Source organism: Chelonoidis abingdonii, chromosome 8 (genome assembly GCF_003597395.2).
Source record: "Chelonoidis abingdonii isolate Lonesome George chromosome 8, CheloAbing_2.0, whole genome shotgun sequence".
NCBI classification, from domain to species: Eukaryota; Metazoa; Chordata; order Testudines; family Testudinidae; genus Chelonoidis; species Chelonoidis abingdonii.
The window spans coordinates 60769256-60783698 of NC_133776.1; the positions used below are offsets into that span (position 1 = coordinate 60769256).

The 14443-nt window shown below is 53.0% G+C and overlaps 1 protein-coding gene across 2 annotated transcripts; it reads left to right on the forward strand.

The window, feature by feature from the left end:
* The first annotated feature begins 6353 nt into the window (after positions 1-6353).
* Positions 6354-14026, forward strand: CITED1 (Cbp/p300 interacting transactivator with Glu/Asp rich carboxy-terminal domain 1). 2 transcript variants are annotated; one of them, XM_032791622.2, is made up of 3 exons: positions 6354-6553; positions 11847-11953; positions 13428-14026. In XM_032791622.2, coding segments are annotated over exons 2-3 (516 nt in total). In that variant the 5' UTR covers positions 6354-6553; positions 11847-11951; the 3' UTR covers positions 13942-14026. The 2 variants fall into 2 exon arrangements, with proteins under 2 accessions (XP_032647513.1, XP_074924786.1); XM_075068685.1 differs by lacking the exon at positions 11847-11953.
* Positions 14027-14443: the final 417 nt, after the last annotated feature.

Consider the following 14443-nt stretch of genomic DNA (forward strand, 5'->3'; position numbering starts at 1 on the left):
GGGAGGGGGAAAAAGGGGACAGTTTGAAGGGATTTTCTGGGGCTATGAACTAAGCTGAGGAGGGGGAAGGGGGGCAGTGTGAAGGAATTGGATGTGACTGTCCACCACACAAACACAGGAGCCACAGGGAGTCAGGGTGATAGGAGTCGGGGAGCGGGGAGGTCCCAGGACTAGGGAAAGGGGCTGCAGTTGGGGCAGGGCAGGTGGAAAACACACACACACATATCTCCCCCATGGGATTTCCTGGCTGCTCACAGACAGTTCAAACTGCCCCCCCCCCTTCACTACGGAGGCCACACTGGGACCACCAGCGTGATAGCTATCCCACCCCCAACTCAAGGGTTTTTTTGGAGGGCAGTCTTTGACCATTTCCCCCGCCCCTCAAGCTGTGGCTCGAGCCCAGGCCGGGTGCCCCTCCCCTCGCTTGGCACTTACTGGCTCTGCCTCGTGCCCAGTGCTTCCTGCCTCAGCAGACCCCAGAAGTGATGCACCCGCTATATGCCAGGCGGAGGGAGTGGGAGACGGAGACACATGCGGTTCTCGCCATTAGGGCGGTTGGAGCATGTGCAGGCGGGGCTGTGCCCCCCCCCCCCCCCGCCCCGGGAGCAGGGGGGTGAACACAGGCAGCCCACTGTGCCGCTTTGCTAGTGGTTGCACACGTGAGCCCGCACGGGACACTTGTACGGGGGCTTGCATTTTGTGCAGACCTGCACTAGAATATCAGTTGCAACTGGGGAGCTGCCGCTAGTGCCTCCAGTAACATGAAGCAGCCAAGCAATGCAGCTGTGCTGGGAATCTTTTTTCTGGGTCTCATGGAGGATGCGCTTGGCCCTTGCTGCCTTTTGTGCTTCAATTTCAGCTGCATCACTCTGCACTCTCTCTGGCACTGAGACTTTGAGATTTGTTCTCACTTTGCTGCTTTCCTTTATCTGAAGGAAAGGCAAGTTTGATTGGGAAAGCCATGATTGCTTGAGATGTGTAAGGAGAAAACATAATCCCTAGCTCTTAGCTTAGCATTTTTCATCAGCAGATCTCAAAGTACTTTACGGGGAGCTCAGTGCCTTAGCCCATTACAGAAGGAAGGATCAATAAATAATAATACAGGGCCAATCCCAGCTGACATGCATTGGCACGGCTCTAGGAAGGCAATGGGTTACAATGTCTTAACCTTAGCTGAGAGCCATGCCTGTAGCAGGTTGATCCATCTCAGGAAACACGGCAATGTGAGGCTCGATGAACTGGACCCCCTGCTTGATGGTATTTCTCAGCCAGCAAGCATCAGCTATTGGAAGGCTCTTTACTCTAGGGAAACCTGGTCTACACTACCGGTTTAAACCGATTTAGTAGCTTAATCGATTTACTCTTGCACCCGTCCTCACAACAAGGCCCTTTATATGAATATAAAGGGCTCTTTAAACCGGTTTCTTACTCCTCCCGATGAGAGGAGTAGCGCTGATCGGGGGTATTTGGCTGTGTTGGATTAGGGTTAGTGTGGCCGCAAATCGACTTGTATTGGCCTCCGGAAAGCTTATCCCACAGAGCACCATTTTGTGACCGCTCTGGAAAAAGGCGATTCTGAACGCGAATGCACTGGCCAGGTAGACAAGGAAAAGCCCCGTAAACTTTTTGAATTTCATTTCCTCTTTGCTCAGCGTGGAACTCTGATCAGCACTGGTGGCGATGCAGTCCCAATCCCAAAAAGAGCTCCAGCATGGACCGTACGCGGAGATAGATCTTGATCGCTGATGGGAGACAAATCTTGTTCTATCACAGTCTGTTACAGAAGATGAAGATGACAAAGCATTTGAAAAACTCTCCAGCTATGATAGACAGAGGCCACAGCACAGTGCTGAGTGTGACAAAGCATAATGGACAAGCCAAAAGAATCAAATGGACCACTCATGGGAGCGGAGGGAAGGGGCACTGAGACTCCAGCTATCCCACAGTCCTGCAGTTCCGAAAGCATTTGCATTCTTGCTGAGCTCCCAATGCCTGTAGGTCAAAACATTGTCTGGGTGGTTCAGGGTATATCTCGTCAATTTACCCCTCTCCCCCTTACCGTGAAAGAAAGGGAAAAAAATCGTTTCTTGACTTTTTCAATCACCGTATGTCTACTACATGCTGCTGGTAGATGCGGTGCTGCGGGCAATCTGAACAGCCAGCATCCCCTCCTCCCCGGTGCGTAGATGGTACAGTACAAAATGGACTGATAGCCGCCCTCATATCCTGTGAGTGCTTCCTGGGGCTTGGCCTCAGTTCTCTAGTACACTGCTCTATTCTAGCAGAACTGACTCTATTTTTAGATAAAAACATAAAGGAGGGGAATAACCCAGGGAGTCATCCCATTTTTGTCTTTGCGCCCTCGGCCGACTCAGCAAAGGCCAGCCAGGAGCAACCCATGACAGCAGCAGATGGTTATTATTAGACGACTGATAACTTATATCTCATTGCCAATTTACAAATGGCACGGCAGACAGTACAGAGCAACTGATAACTGTTATCGCATCACCCAATTTACAATAGTATGGCAGGATGGGTATTAATAGTGATCAGTAACCCTCTTTGCTTACCTTGCAAAGGCAAATGAATGCTGCTGTGTAGCACTTGCAGTACCGCCTCTGTCAGCGCATCCCAGTACCACTACAGTGGAAAGTGACAAAAGGCAAAACGGGGCTCCATGGTTGCCATGCTATGGCCTCTGCCAGGGCAAGCCAGGGAAAAGGCCGCTTTGAAATGATTGTCTGCCGTGCTTTCACGGAGGAAGGAATGAGTGTGACATTTAACCCAGAATTCACCAGCAACACTGTTTTTGCACCATCATGCATTGGGATCTCAACCCAGAATTCCAATGGGTGGGGGAGACTGCGGGAACTATGGGATAGCTACGGGATCGCTACCCACAGTGCAACGCTCCAGAAATCGACGCTAGCCTTGGTACATGGATGCACACCGCCAAATTATTGTGCTTTGTGTGGCCGCGTGCACTCGACTTTATACAATCTGTTTTACAAAACCAGTTTATGTAAAATCAGAATAATCCTGTAGTGTAGACGTACCCTAGCAGACAAAAGCATCATAAAATCCAATGCCTGGAAGTTGAAGTCCACAAGGTTGAAACCCGAATTAAAGCACATATTAGTGTGGGGAGAGGATTCTTAACCATTGGAACAGATTAGCAAGGAGGGGGCATGTTCACCATCACTTGGCGCTTCAGATCATCCTTGAGTGCAGGTGACCCAGGGAAGGCCCAGCAGTGCTGCGGGTGTCTGATGCTTTAACATGGGAGGAGGGCTAGGCACAGACAATGGCTAGCAATGGAAAAAATAATATTTCACAGGTGTACTCCAGAGTTAAGAGGGTCCCTGTGCTTGGAAAGCAGCAAGACAGACTGCATTGCAGGTGCAAGGACTGCAGGTGACATTGATTTAGAGTGCCCAATATGACTCAGAGTCAATGGCAGAGTTACAGCCTTTAACCTGGGTCCTGCAGCTCACTGCAGGGTTAGTCCAGAGCTGCTGTACAGAAATGTAAAGCAAACCTTGTTTCATGCTTTCTTACCTAGAGTTAACCGATTGCTAATCCACTCAAGGGAGTTCACACATTCATAAAGGCCACTGTGAACACTCCCACACCTGTGTTCCAGACTGCAGATGCTTTAATTTATCCTAGGCTGGCCCCTGGCCTGGTATGGACATTTGAGGAGTGTCCACACAGCCCTTTACAAATGTGTCACTGGCCACTGTCAGAGACTAGATGGACCTCAGGTCAGGATTTGAGACAATCCAGCAATTTCTAAGTGCCTGTGAAAGGGAAAAGAAACAAACTGAGTGCTATGGCAGCCATTCAAAATCAATGTCCCACCAGACAAGCAGCCCCTCTGAGAAGAAGCCAATAACAGCTGGAAGGCAGCAACAGTTGGTCCCGGGTCTGCAGAGGCACTGTCCTAGCCTGTGGAAATGGACACACAGAGGTACCAGAAAAATTGCTGTGATTCACATGAGCTACTGTCGACATCCCAGATACTTTTTTTGGGGAGTGGGGGGTGGAGGGAGTGTAAATGAGGGTCCTCAAGGAACAGTGAAGGGAATGAGAGAGTCTATGTCAAGGTCAACAGGATGGGTGCAGCTATGCACCAGCATTGCCACAGGCACCAAGACATGGCACAACTGCCTGAATCCATAACCAGCTCCCCATGGAGTGAGCCAGGTCAGAGGCTATGTCCCCAGGTAAACAAGGGCCACATTTTCAACCCTGTTCAGCACCTGTATGCATCCAACATTTCTTATTAATAACAATAATTATTGTTTATTCCTGAAGTATCTAAAACCCAGCCTCACAGACCAGGAACCCATCGCACCAGGTGCTGCACAAACACAGCTGAGCTCTGGTGAAAATCTGGTCCCAACTTTGGTGCTGAGCCCTTCCAAAGATCTCAGCCAAACTATACAATAAGGGGCTTTGAAAACTCTTTCAGGCTCTTTTGGCCAGTTCTATGGGATGTTCTCTCAGAATTAATAATACTGCTGTGGAGGAATTACAGTACAGATGCTCCCTGAGTTACGCAAGACCTGACTTGCACAAATTTGCACTTACGGAAAAAGTTCCATAAGCCAGAAATAGGATTTTCGAGCTGCGGAAATTTTTATGTAATGTACGGATACACGTTTCCAACTTACGCAAAATTCAAATTATGCAAGGCTTTCCAGAACGGAATGATTGCATAAGTTGGGGCAGGGGGGGGGCGTCTTAATGTGGGGGGTTTCCCCTCCAAAAAAATAATTATTCCCCCTCCCTTTGTTTTTTTACATTAGAAATTCTGATCCTGTCTCAGCTGGAAGACTATGGTGAGACAAAAAGGGAAAGTTGAGATATTGAAGGGAAGGGGGCTCTTTAAAATGCTTTTATTTTTGGTAACATCTATTTTAACTTCAGTGGCTGAGGAACTTTTGCCTTTGTTAAAGAGTCAGTGTTTTCAGTCCTTCAGCTAAGGTATTAAATGCTCACAATAAACACTTTAGAGACTTCCCAGAGATTCTCTGGCAAAGACAAGGAAGACAGGACGACATTACTGATACTGTATTTCTAAAGGTTTGTCAACAGATGCATATCAATCTGGATTAAGGAAGGGTGTGAATTTAAAGCAATTTAGCTATTCCTCATTAACTCATGTGCAGACACACTTATTCTGGCATAAGAATGCCATATTACAAATTAGCTAAATCCTTTGGCATTGACCAGAAATGTTTAATTGGGAATAGCTATTCCAGAATAATTTCCCATATAGACAAGCCCTACAGTCAAAAACAAACAAGGAAAGCAAAAATTAAAACAAACTTTCTAGCTTTCTTTATACACTGTATGGATATTTAAAAGGGCCATACTCCCAATTTTGTAAACATCCTTTGAAAGTCACCTTTAAAATAGCTAAAAAGAGTGGATGTGGGGAGAAGAGGAGAGATGTAAGAGCAAGATCAGCATTGCCAACCCCAATCATTCAAAACCCATGAGTCAGGCTCCCAAACTCAGAGTTTCACTTTAAAATCATGAGATGTTAAACAGTCAATGTTGGGTTCTTTGCATTTGCCTTGTGGTGTCTGAGCTTAGAGCTAGAAACTTCCTTTACAAAAAAAAAAAAGGCAAACTGGTTTGATTCTGGCATGTTCACATGACTCCAAGAGCTGGGATTTTAAAAAGAAACAAATCCCATGTGACTGATAATACAATGAGGAGAGCTGGCAGCACTATTATGTGCCCCACTACCCTGCATCAGGGTGAGTGAGAAGTGTGCAGAAGCCTGCGAAGCTTCAGGTTGAGTTGAATGCATGTGCCACTGATGGCAGGCCTGGGCTTCCTCTCCTGGTGTACTGAATGCCGCACACAACAGAGCAAGAACCCTGTCTGAGCCCCTCCTCTCACACCTCTCCATTTCATAGCACTGCTGCAGGTCCTGCTGCAGAGCCAAGCTCTGGAAGATCCTGGCAGAGCCGCTCTGTGCCTGGTTGGAGAGAAACACAGGAATTCCCAGCATGGCTCGGACCCAAGGTCCACCTGGGCCTGAGCTTCACAGAAAGGCAAGATCCTCACCCAAAGCATCTGGTGGATCATCTCCCCGCCCAGCAAAGGTCTCATCCGAACCCCTAACAGAGACTGGCTTAACCCTGCCTACATCACTGGGAATTGTTCCCTGGTCGAATCACAGGGTCCTAACGGGACCTGGCGGGAGTCGCCTCCCACTCCCATAACTCCCGTCCACGTTTTGGGACGGGCTCGGAGAGCCAGGCCATGTGCTAGTAGCGATCGCAGCGGGTATAAAGAGGGACAGCGCAGCACGTAGCGCAGCTCGTGTTCGCAGCAGAGCAGAACGGCGCGCTAGTTGGCCCAGGCCGGGGGCCTGGCTGCGGAGGCTCCGGCGGGGGCTGCCCATTTAGCAGGGGGACCGCTGGCACCGTTGCAGGTTCCTGCGAGCTGTGAAGTCACCGCGGAGCAGCCGCCCCATGGGGAGCGGGGTGTGCCGGTGGGGACGCGTCTGAGTCAGCCGGGGAGCTGCCGAGAGGTGAGAGCGGGGGACGCTTCAGCCCCCCAGCTTGCCACTACCGGGGTGTAGTGACCACTGGGTTCTCGCCCCGGGCAGGCCAGGTCGGCAGCCGGGCGGCGCAATAACTTGTGAAACTTCCTCTGTCTGCACGCGCCGGCCGGGCTCAGGCGAGTGCGAGCCGAGTGCAGAAATTCGGGGCACCCCCGGGCTTCTACAGTGTCCCCCAGTTCACACTACGGCCACGCTGCCGGCCGGTCCTGCGGGCCTCCCCGCTGCAGTGCCGGGGCTTGAGCTCCCCGCGCCCTCCCAGCACGTGGTGGGCGGACCCTTGGCCCAATGCTCGAACCCCCCGCTCCCGGATCGGGCCCGCAGCAGGGTCCCGGGGAGCCACTTAGCCGGGGTCGGGTGAGGACAAAGGGGGCGGCCGTCGGGTGCCTCCCAGTCGGGGGAGGGTAGGAGAGTTCTGCGGTCTGTGGGGCACGGGGCCGAGGTGCGCTCCGGGCTATGGCTGGGACTGCTGGCGGCCCCGAGCTCGGCTGGCTTGTGAATCAGTTTGGGGCTGAAATGAGTCGGGGAGGCGCCGGCTCTGGGAGATCCCGGGGTCTCCCTGGCCCTGCAGACAGGGGGCACTGGTGGGGGGGGGGTGCTTTCCATCCTGACCTGGTGGTGGAGCCATCTGTGCGCGTGGCAGTTGCTGGGGCCCCAGATCTTGGTGTCTGCTCCTCCCCTCATCACAACCTCACTGCACGTGCAAGTAACACACTGGATTGCCACCACCTGATAATCCAGTGTGAACCCTGTGCTCCCCCGTCCATGAGTGCTTAGTGAGCAGCCTCCTGTGAGGTAGGAAAATGAGTATTGCCTTTCCCAAGTGGGTAAACTGAGGCACAGAAAGTGGAATGGCTCATCCAGGCAAGTCAGTAGCACCACTAGGCACAAGTGACCCCACCAGAGCTAAAAGTGACCCCATTGCCTGGCTTAGTCCTGTGCTTTAACCACTACACTGTACTGCCTCTTTCACTTCACTCTGCTGTAATCATCCCATGGTCTGAAGCTGCTCTAGCCTTGGCTTCCAACACCACTTAGGTACTGTGGAGAGGGGCTCTTCAAAGGTGCTGTCAGACACCTTCTTGTGTTTAGGCTGGTTACAGAAGACCCTTCTTAGAACAACCATGGCTGGCTTGGCAGAGAGAAGTGTGGGGTGATTATTCCTGTCTTCCTGTGTCATGGGTGTCACCACTGCCCCCTACTGGAGGCACTCAGAATGGCCCAGCTGTGTGTACTAGACCCTGTACAGCTAATAGCAACTCTCCTCTTGCTTGTGCTCCTGGAGTAGGAGGGCCTGTTCTGTGCCTGCTGTTGGTGAGCAGTGTGGACATGACAGTGCTTTAGCAAAATGGTGGGAAAGGACTGAGCTCTTCCTGGCTTCTCCCACTGCTGACTCCCATCCAAACAAGGCAGAGAGGCTAAAACAGGACCAGTTACATTTCCCTGCACTGCCCTGTCTACAGAGCTTTGGGAGGTGTTAGCACATGTTGGCCAGCACCTTCTAAGGACCCACCTTTCCATCCATTTCCTCTGGGTGAGGGATGGGTTGTCTGGGCCCCCAGAATTCAAACTGAAACTCAAGTAAGTTTAACAGCCCACTGGCCATCTGTTCCATTTCCCCCTTCCCCCCCAATGCTGCAGTGTACCTGGAGGAAGTGTTATTTAACTACCCACAACACTTGTACGGTTCCAGCATCTTCTACCAGCAGTGAAACAAGGTCCTTCCTGAGAGGGGTGGAGATCGACCTCCCTCTAAGGAAAATGTTATTTGGGGGCTTAACTAGATCTGAAGCTGTCCCCTTTTCCTGCCTCTACTCTGCCCCGAGGAGTGTGTGCTGTAGACCGAGTGGGCCAGCAGCACTGCTGCATTAATAGACTTAACATTTTAAGAGCAGCAAAGAATCCTGTGGCACCTTATAGACTAACAGACGTTTTGGAACATGAGCTTTCGTGGGTGAATACATCTGACAAAGTGGGTAATCACCCACAAAAGCTCATGCTCCAAAACGTCTGTTAATCTGTAAGGTGTACAGGATTCTTTGCTGCTTTTACAGATCCAGACTAACACGGCTACCCCTCTGATACTTAACATTTTAAGTGATGATGACCATCAAGCTTTAAAGCTTAAACCCCTGCTGAAATGAAGCTCACAATGCAGAATGGTATTGTATTCCTCTGCTAGCTGCAAGGTCTTTGCTTCAGGGAAGGGGTGTTCCTGTTGTGTGGGTTAAGTGCATTGCAATGCCCTGGGATGCCCTTTTCCAAAGGGGGCAGATCCCAGTCCTCTGGCTGTGCCTGCCAAATCACTGTTTTGTATTACCATTGCCTCTAGAGGTTGTGGAGCAGGAATCAGCTCCTGGTAGGCATGTTTCTAGCAACCCTGAAAAGGCACAATCCAGATCATGTCAGTCCCTCCTTTCTTCAGGACCTGCAGGCGTCTCCCCTTGTGCATTGACTCCTATTTGGTCAACCCCCTGTGGTGTGGAACTTGCTGGCTGGTGCATGGGTGGCAAGTTTGTAGAAATTTTGGTGGTGCTCAGAACCTGCCCCCCCCAACTCCAGCCCCACCTGCCTAAGGCTCTGGGAGGGGGTTGAGGGGGAGGTCTGGGGTGCAGGTCCTGGGCTGGGGATTAGGGTGCAGGAGGGGTGCAGGGTGCAGGCTTTAGGATGGAGTTTGGGTGCTGGGTGCAGGCTCCGGGCTGGGGCAGGGGGTGGGTGTGCAGGACAGGGTGAGGGGTACAGGCTTTGGGACGGAGTTTGGGTGCAGGCTCTGGGAGGGAGTTTGGGCGTGGGAATGGGTGTGTGGGAAAGGGGAGGTGGTGCACTATCTGGGAGGGGTGCATGCTCTGGGAGGGAGTTTGAGGATAGGAGGGAGTGCAGGGGTGAGGGCTGTGGGGCTGAGGATGAGGGATTCATGATGCAGGACGGGGCTCAGGGCTAGGGCAGAGGATCAGGGTGTGGGGGGATGAGGGTTGAGGCTGAGGATGAGAGGTTCATGCTGCGAGGGGGCTCAGAGCTGGGGCAGAGGATCAGGGTGTGGGGGGGATGAGGGCTCTGGTTGGGGATGAGGGGTTTGGGGCGTTGGAGAGGCTCAGGGCTAGGGTGGAAGGGCAGGGTAAGGGCAGCCTGCCTTGCCATTATTGGGAGGTGGGCGCTAGGACCCTGGGGCAGCAGACAGCAGTTCTGCTGGGAGCTGTTCTACTCCAGCAGCGCAAGCAGGCAGGGGAGAGGCACGCGCTGATTTCTGTCAGGCAGGGACGTGGCGGGGGGGAGACATGCTGGGGGAAGGGTGGCAGGCGAGGGCTGGGACCTGCTCCAGGCAGGGATGCTGCAGGGCAGGGGCGAGACCCACTTCCAAATATTGCTGGAGCAGGGCCCCCAGCCCTGAATATTCCTGGTGCTCAAGCTCCGCAAACATTTATAACCTGCTGCCTATGGGCTGGTGGCCATGTAAGTGTGTGCCTCTCAAGATGCTGAGGGCTGTTAGTGACTGGGATTCTGCTGCACGCTGCTGCCATCTGGCACAAAACTTCTGCCGAAGAACATGTGCAATTAGAGATGGGAAAAGGCCACTCAATCTGAGGGTCCCATTTCCCTGGGGGAGGTGGGGATTGCAAATGGGTCTGGCACAATTACCCTTCCCATATTGCTAAATGGGGGAGGGGAACCCAACTAGATCCAAGCCCATGGGGAGGGGGATCCTTAAAGGGAAATTAGAGGATTGCAGCACTGCATCCCAAGGACAGGTCTGTTCTCTGCCTAGGGTGCTCTTGGGCAGTGTGGAGCCGAATGCTCCTTAGTGGCAAAGAGGAATCTGAAGTGCTGTTGGGGCTGGAAGATAGTTGTGAGCTACCTCATCCCACAGGCTGGAAGAAGACTGTTGCTGACACTCTGCTTAGCACGTTCTCATTGCTGAGCAGAGAGGAGGCATGCCCAGGGCTCAGGGGTGCCTGTCTCAGCACAGAGGCTGAGGATCCAGCGGTGGTACCAGACTCAAATGCATTGAGCTGGGTCACCTGCCCAGAGTGCCAGCTCTCTGGCTAGATGCCCCAATTGGGGGAATGGGGGACGGAGCAGTGTACTGGGCACAGCGCAGAGCCAGCATCACTGCCCAGAGTTCCCAATCTAACCCTACAAAGTGGGGGAGGGGATACGGGAACAAAAAGGTGAAGTGACTCACCCATGGTTGTGTAGATGATCAGTGGCAGAGCTGGGAGTAGAGCCCAGGTGTCTTTATCCAGTACCCTTGTCACTCACTGGACCCTGCTGGCTCAGCAGCTATGTTGCCTTCGAAACCCCTGCTCCCTGAAGTGCCTGCATGTTGTCCCCTTGCTTCTGGCTGAAGCTCCCCAGCCAGAGCTAGCCCAGGACTGAGCAGCACTAACCATGGGGGGAGCCCACTCTCTCCGGGCTCAGCTCTGCTACTCCTGCAGCACCTGTTGCCAGGTAGTATGCTGTGCTCTGCCCTCTAGCGGCCAGCCATGTCTGTGTGCTGAGGCCTGGGTAAGAGCCACCCTTCCCCTTGGCCTGCTCCTGGTGTCTGCTTCCCTCCAAGCCACCAGAGGCAGAGGGTGTGAGGCCCTTGCGGGGGCACCCAGCAGCCTGGGGACAGTCTAACACAACCTGGCTGTGAAACACAACCAACAAGGCTGGAGCCTGTGAACTGGCAGCTCTGACCTCTTGCAAAGCCAGTTGCTGCTGCTCTTGCTGTCAGCACTGCCCTGCCAGGCCTCTGCTGCAGGTGCATGTGTGTAGAGTGGGAGGGTGGTAAGACCTGGCTGGGCCCTGCAGTGTGGGTTGCTCCTATGGGTCTGCAAGCTGAGCGATGCTCCTTGGGGTTGGGGTTCTGAGGAAGGGATTTGGGACTGTGGCCTGTATTAGGAGCTGCCCATTGATAGGGCACCTCCACCCTGGATCATGATGAAAGAGCCTGGCTGTCTTTCAGTTGTCAGTCTGGCTGTAGCCAGCAAAGCGCTCCCTTCCTGTCTGAGGACTCTGACCCTCCTGGCAGGATGAGCTCCACTTAGGCAATCAGACAGAAGCTCAAGATGCTTCCTGAGCTGTGGGACGAGGTCTCTGCCATGCCCATTGCTGAATAGTGCAGGCTTGCCAGACGAATGCATCAGCACCAGCCCCTCTGCCAAGGAAGAGCTGGAAGGGAACTGGAAGCAGGCAAGAGGAGATTTGGGGGTGGATCATGGGTGGGGCCACCCCAGGCTGATTGGGGAAGCAATTACCGGTTGATCCCTCCCTAGTCGTCTAGTACCAGCATCTGGCAGTCAGAGGCCTATGGACACCCAGAGCATGGGGGTTGCATCCTTGGCCATCATGGCTAATAGCCATTGATGGACCTATCGTCCAGGAACTTATGTAAGTTTTGTGTGTTGTGTTGTTTTTTTTTGGTGTTTTTTTTTCTTTTTTTTTTCTTTTTTACCCAGTTATAGTTTTGGCTTTCACAACATCCCATGACAGTGAGTTCCACAGATTAACTGTGTTGTGTCTAGAAATACTTCCTTATATTTTAAACCTGCCTGTTAATTCTATTGGGTGACTCTGGGTTCTTGTGTTATGTAAAGGGGTAAATAACACTTCCTTATTCACTTTCTCCACATCACTCATGATTTTATAGACCCCTCTCATATCCTGCCTTAGTTGTCTCTTTTCCAAGCTGAACAGTCCCAGTCTCTTTAATCTCTCCTCATATAGAAGCTGTTCCATGTCCCTGATCATTTTTGGTGCCCTTCTCTATACCTTTTCCAATCTCAATAGGTCTTTTTTGAGATGGGGCAACCACACCTGCACGCAGTATTCAAAGTGTGGGCTTACCATGGATTTATATTACGGTGTTGTGGTATTTACTGTTTTATTATCTATCCCTTTCCTAAGGGTTGTGAACATTCTTAGCTTTTTTGACTGCTTCTGCACGTTCTGTCTTAGGGGACACGCCCATAATCAAATCCATGCCATGGCATGCATCATCCAGCACTCTGATTGCCAGTCTCAGCCCAGGTTGCCATGGCTTGTGAACTCCCTCCTGGCCTCTCCCCAAGGCCAACCTGAATGCAGGCTGGCAGGGATGGTGGGTGTCTAGGCGCTTGCCCTGCTGTTGTACTAGTTCTGTGGCTAAAGAACTCCAGTCGTCGGGGGCAGCAGCTCAGTGACTTTAGCTAGCACTAAACTGTGCAAGAAACACTGACTTCCCCAGCATCCAAGCCTGAAGGAAGGGGCAGGGCTGCAGGCAGGAGATTAGGGTGGGGAGGTGGGGGGCTGGGATGAAATGGAATACACCCATGCCAGCAGCTGGCTGGGATGGGACTGGAATACAGCATGTGTGGGCACAGCAGGATTTATCTCCCAAGAGGTGGTGGAACCCAGGGTGGCTGCATTCAGAGTTATAGTGAAATCTGCCCACCAGGCTCCCTGCACAGGGGTCTCCAGCGATGCAGGGCCTGGTGCTGATCCTTGACCCAGGGTGGAATGGCCCTGGTCTGTAGGAAGGGATGGCAAATAGCCTGGGAAATGCCATGGGCACCAAGCCTGGCAGGCTGGTGATCCAACAGCCTCTGTCAGCTGGCTTTGCCTGAGCTGCTCACACGAACTTGTTCTGGAGGTGCTCTCATCATTTTCTTCATAGGCTGGCACTTCACTGGCAATGGGGTGGCCCTCAGCTGCCTATTCAGGCTGAGCCCTGAGTGAGGCTCCCCTATGGGAATGCAGGCTGCAGGGCATCCCAGGGCATGGTGCTTGTCTGTGGTGTTCTCCTATAGCAGAGGGGCTGGCAGGATCAGGGGGGAGGGGCACTGGGGTGTGGCTCTTGTAGTGAGAACTCCTGTTTCTCTTCCAGGACCCAGCAGGAGATGAGCTCTCTGGTTTATCCCAGCCTGGGCATGAAGGACCGCAAAGCAGTGGCCATCCTGCACTACCCTGGGGTGGGCATGAACATCAGCAAAGCCAGCACGGGACCCCACATCACCAGTGCAGGCATGATGGCCCCCTCTGCGGCCCCCCCACCCTCAAAGCAGCCCTCCTTCGCCCTGCCAACGGCCCCTCACCTGCTGGCCAGCATGCAGCTGCAGAAACTCAACAGCCAGTACCATGCCATGGGGGTCTCAGGGCACCCGGCGGAGGCTGGGTCCATCCAGAGCTGGGGCTTTGGAGCCCAGCCCCTGGGCCAAGGGGCACTGGCTCCCCCTGCTGGCACCCACAGTCCTGGCATTATTGATTCTGATCCAGTGGATGAGGAGGTGCTGATGTCACTGGTGGTGGAACTGGGCCTTGATAGAGCTAATGAGCTCCCAGAACTGTGGCTGGGCCAGAACGAGTTTGATTTTGCTGCAGATTTCCCTTCCAGCCGCTGATGCCAGACTGACTTGACCACAGGCAACCCTGGCAAAGGACTTAAACAGGACAGCTGCCAAGGGCTGGCTGGCATGATAGACCTGGCCCTCCAGCCAACTGAGAGGCCTCTGGGCCTGGTTCTTACCACAGCTGAGTCCCCCTCTACAAGGCTGCACTTGTGCCGTTCAGGACAGTTCGGTGCAGCTGGAGAAACTGCAGAGTGGCTGGTACTCTGTGAGCGTCTCTGAGTTGTGTGACCTAGCGCCCGGTGGGGTTGCACCTTGCTATGAAGGGCCAGCGTCTCCTGCTGGATGGATGGCTGATGCTGGAGGGGAGAATGGTGCCCTGAGGACTAAATCCCAAACTGGTGCTGGAGAACAAGGCAGACTGCCAGAAGAATGTAGCAGGGCAGAAGGTGAAGACAGAGGAATGGAGGCTCACGCAATATGTACACCCCTGCTGTGTCCTGGGAAGGGCTGCCTCAACAGGTCTCTCATGCAGCTCCCAGGGACCAAAGCTGTG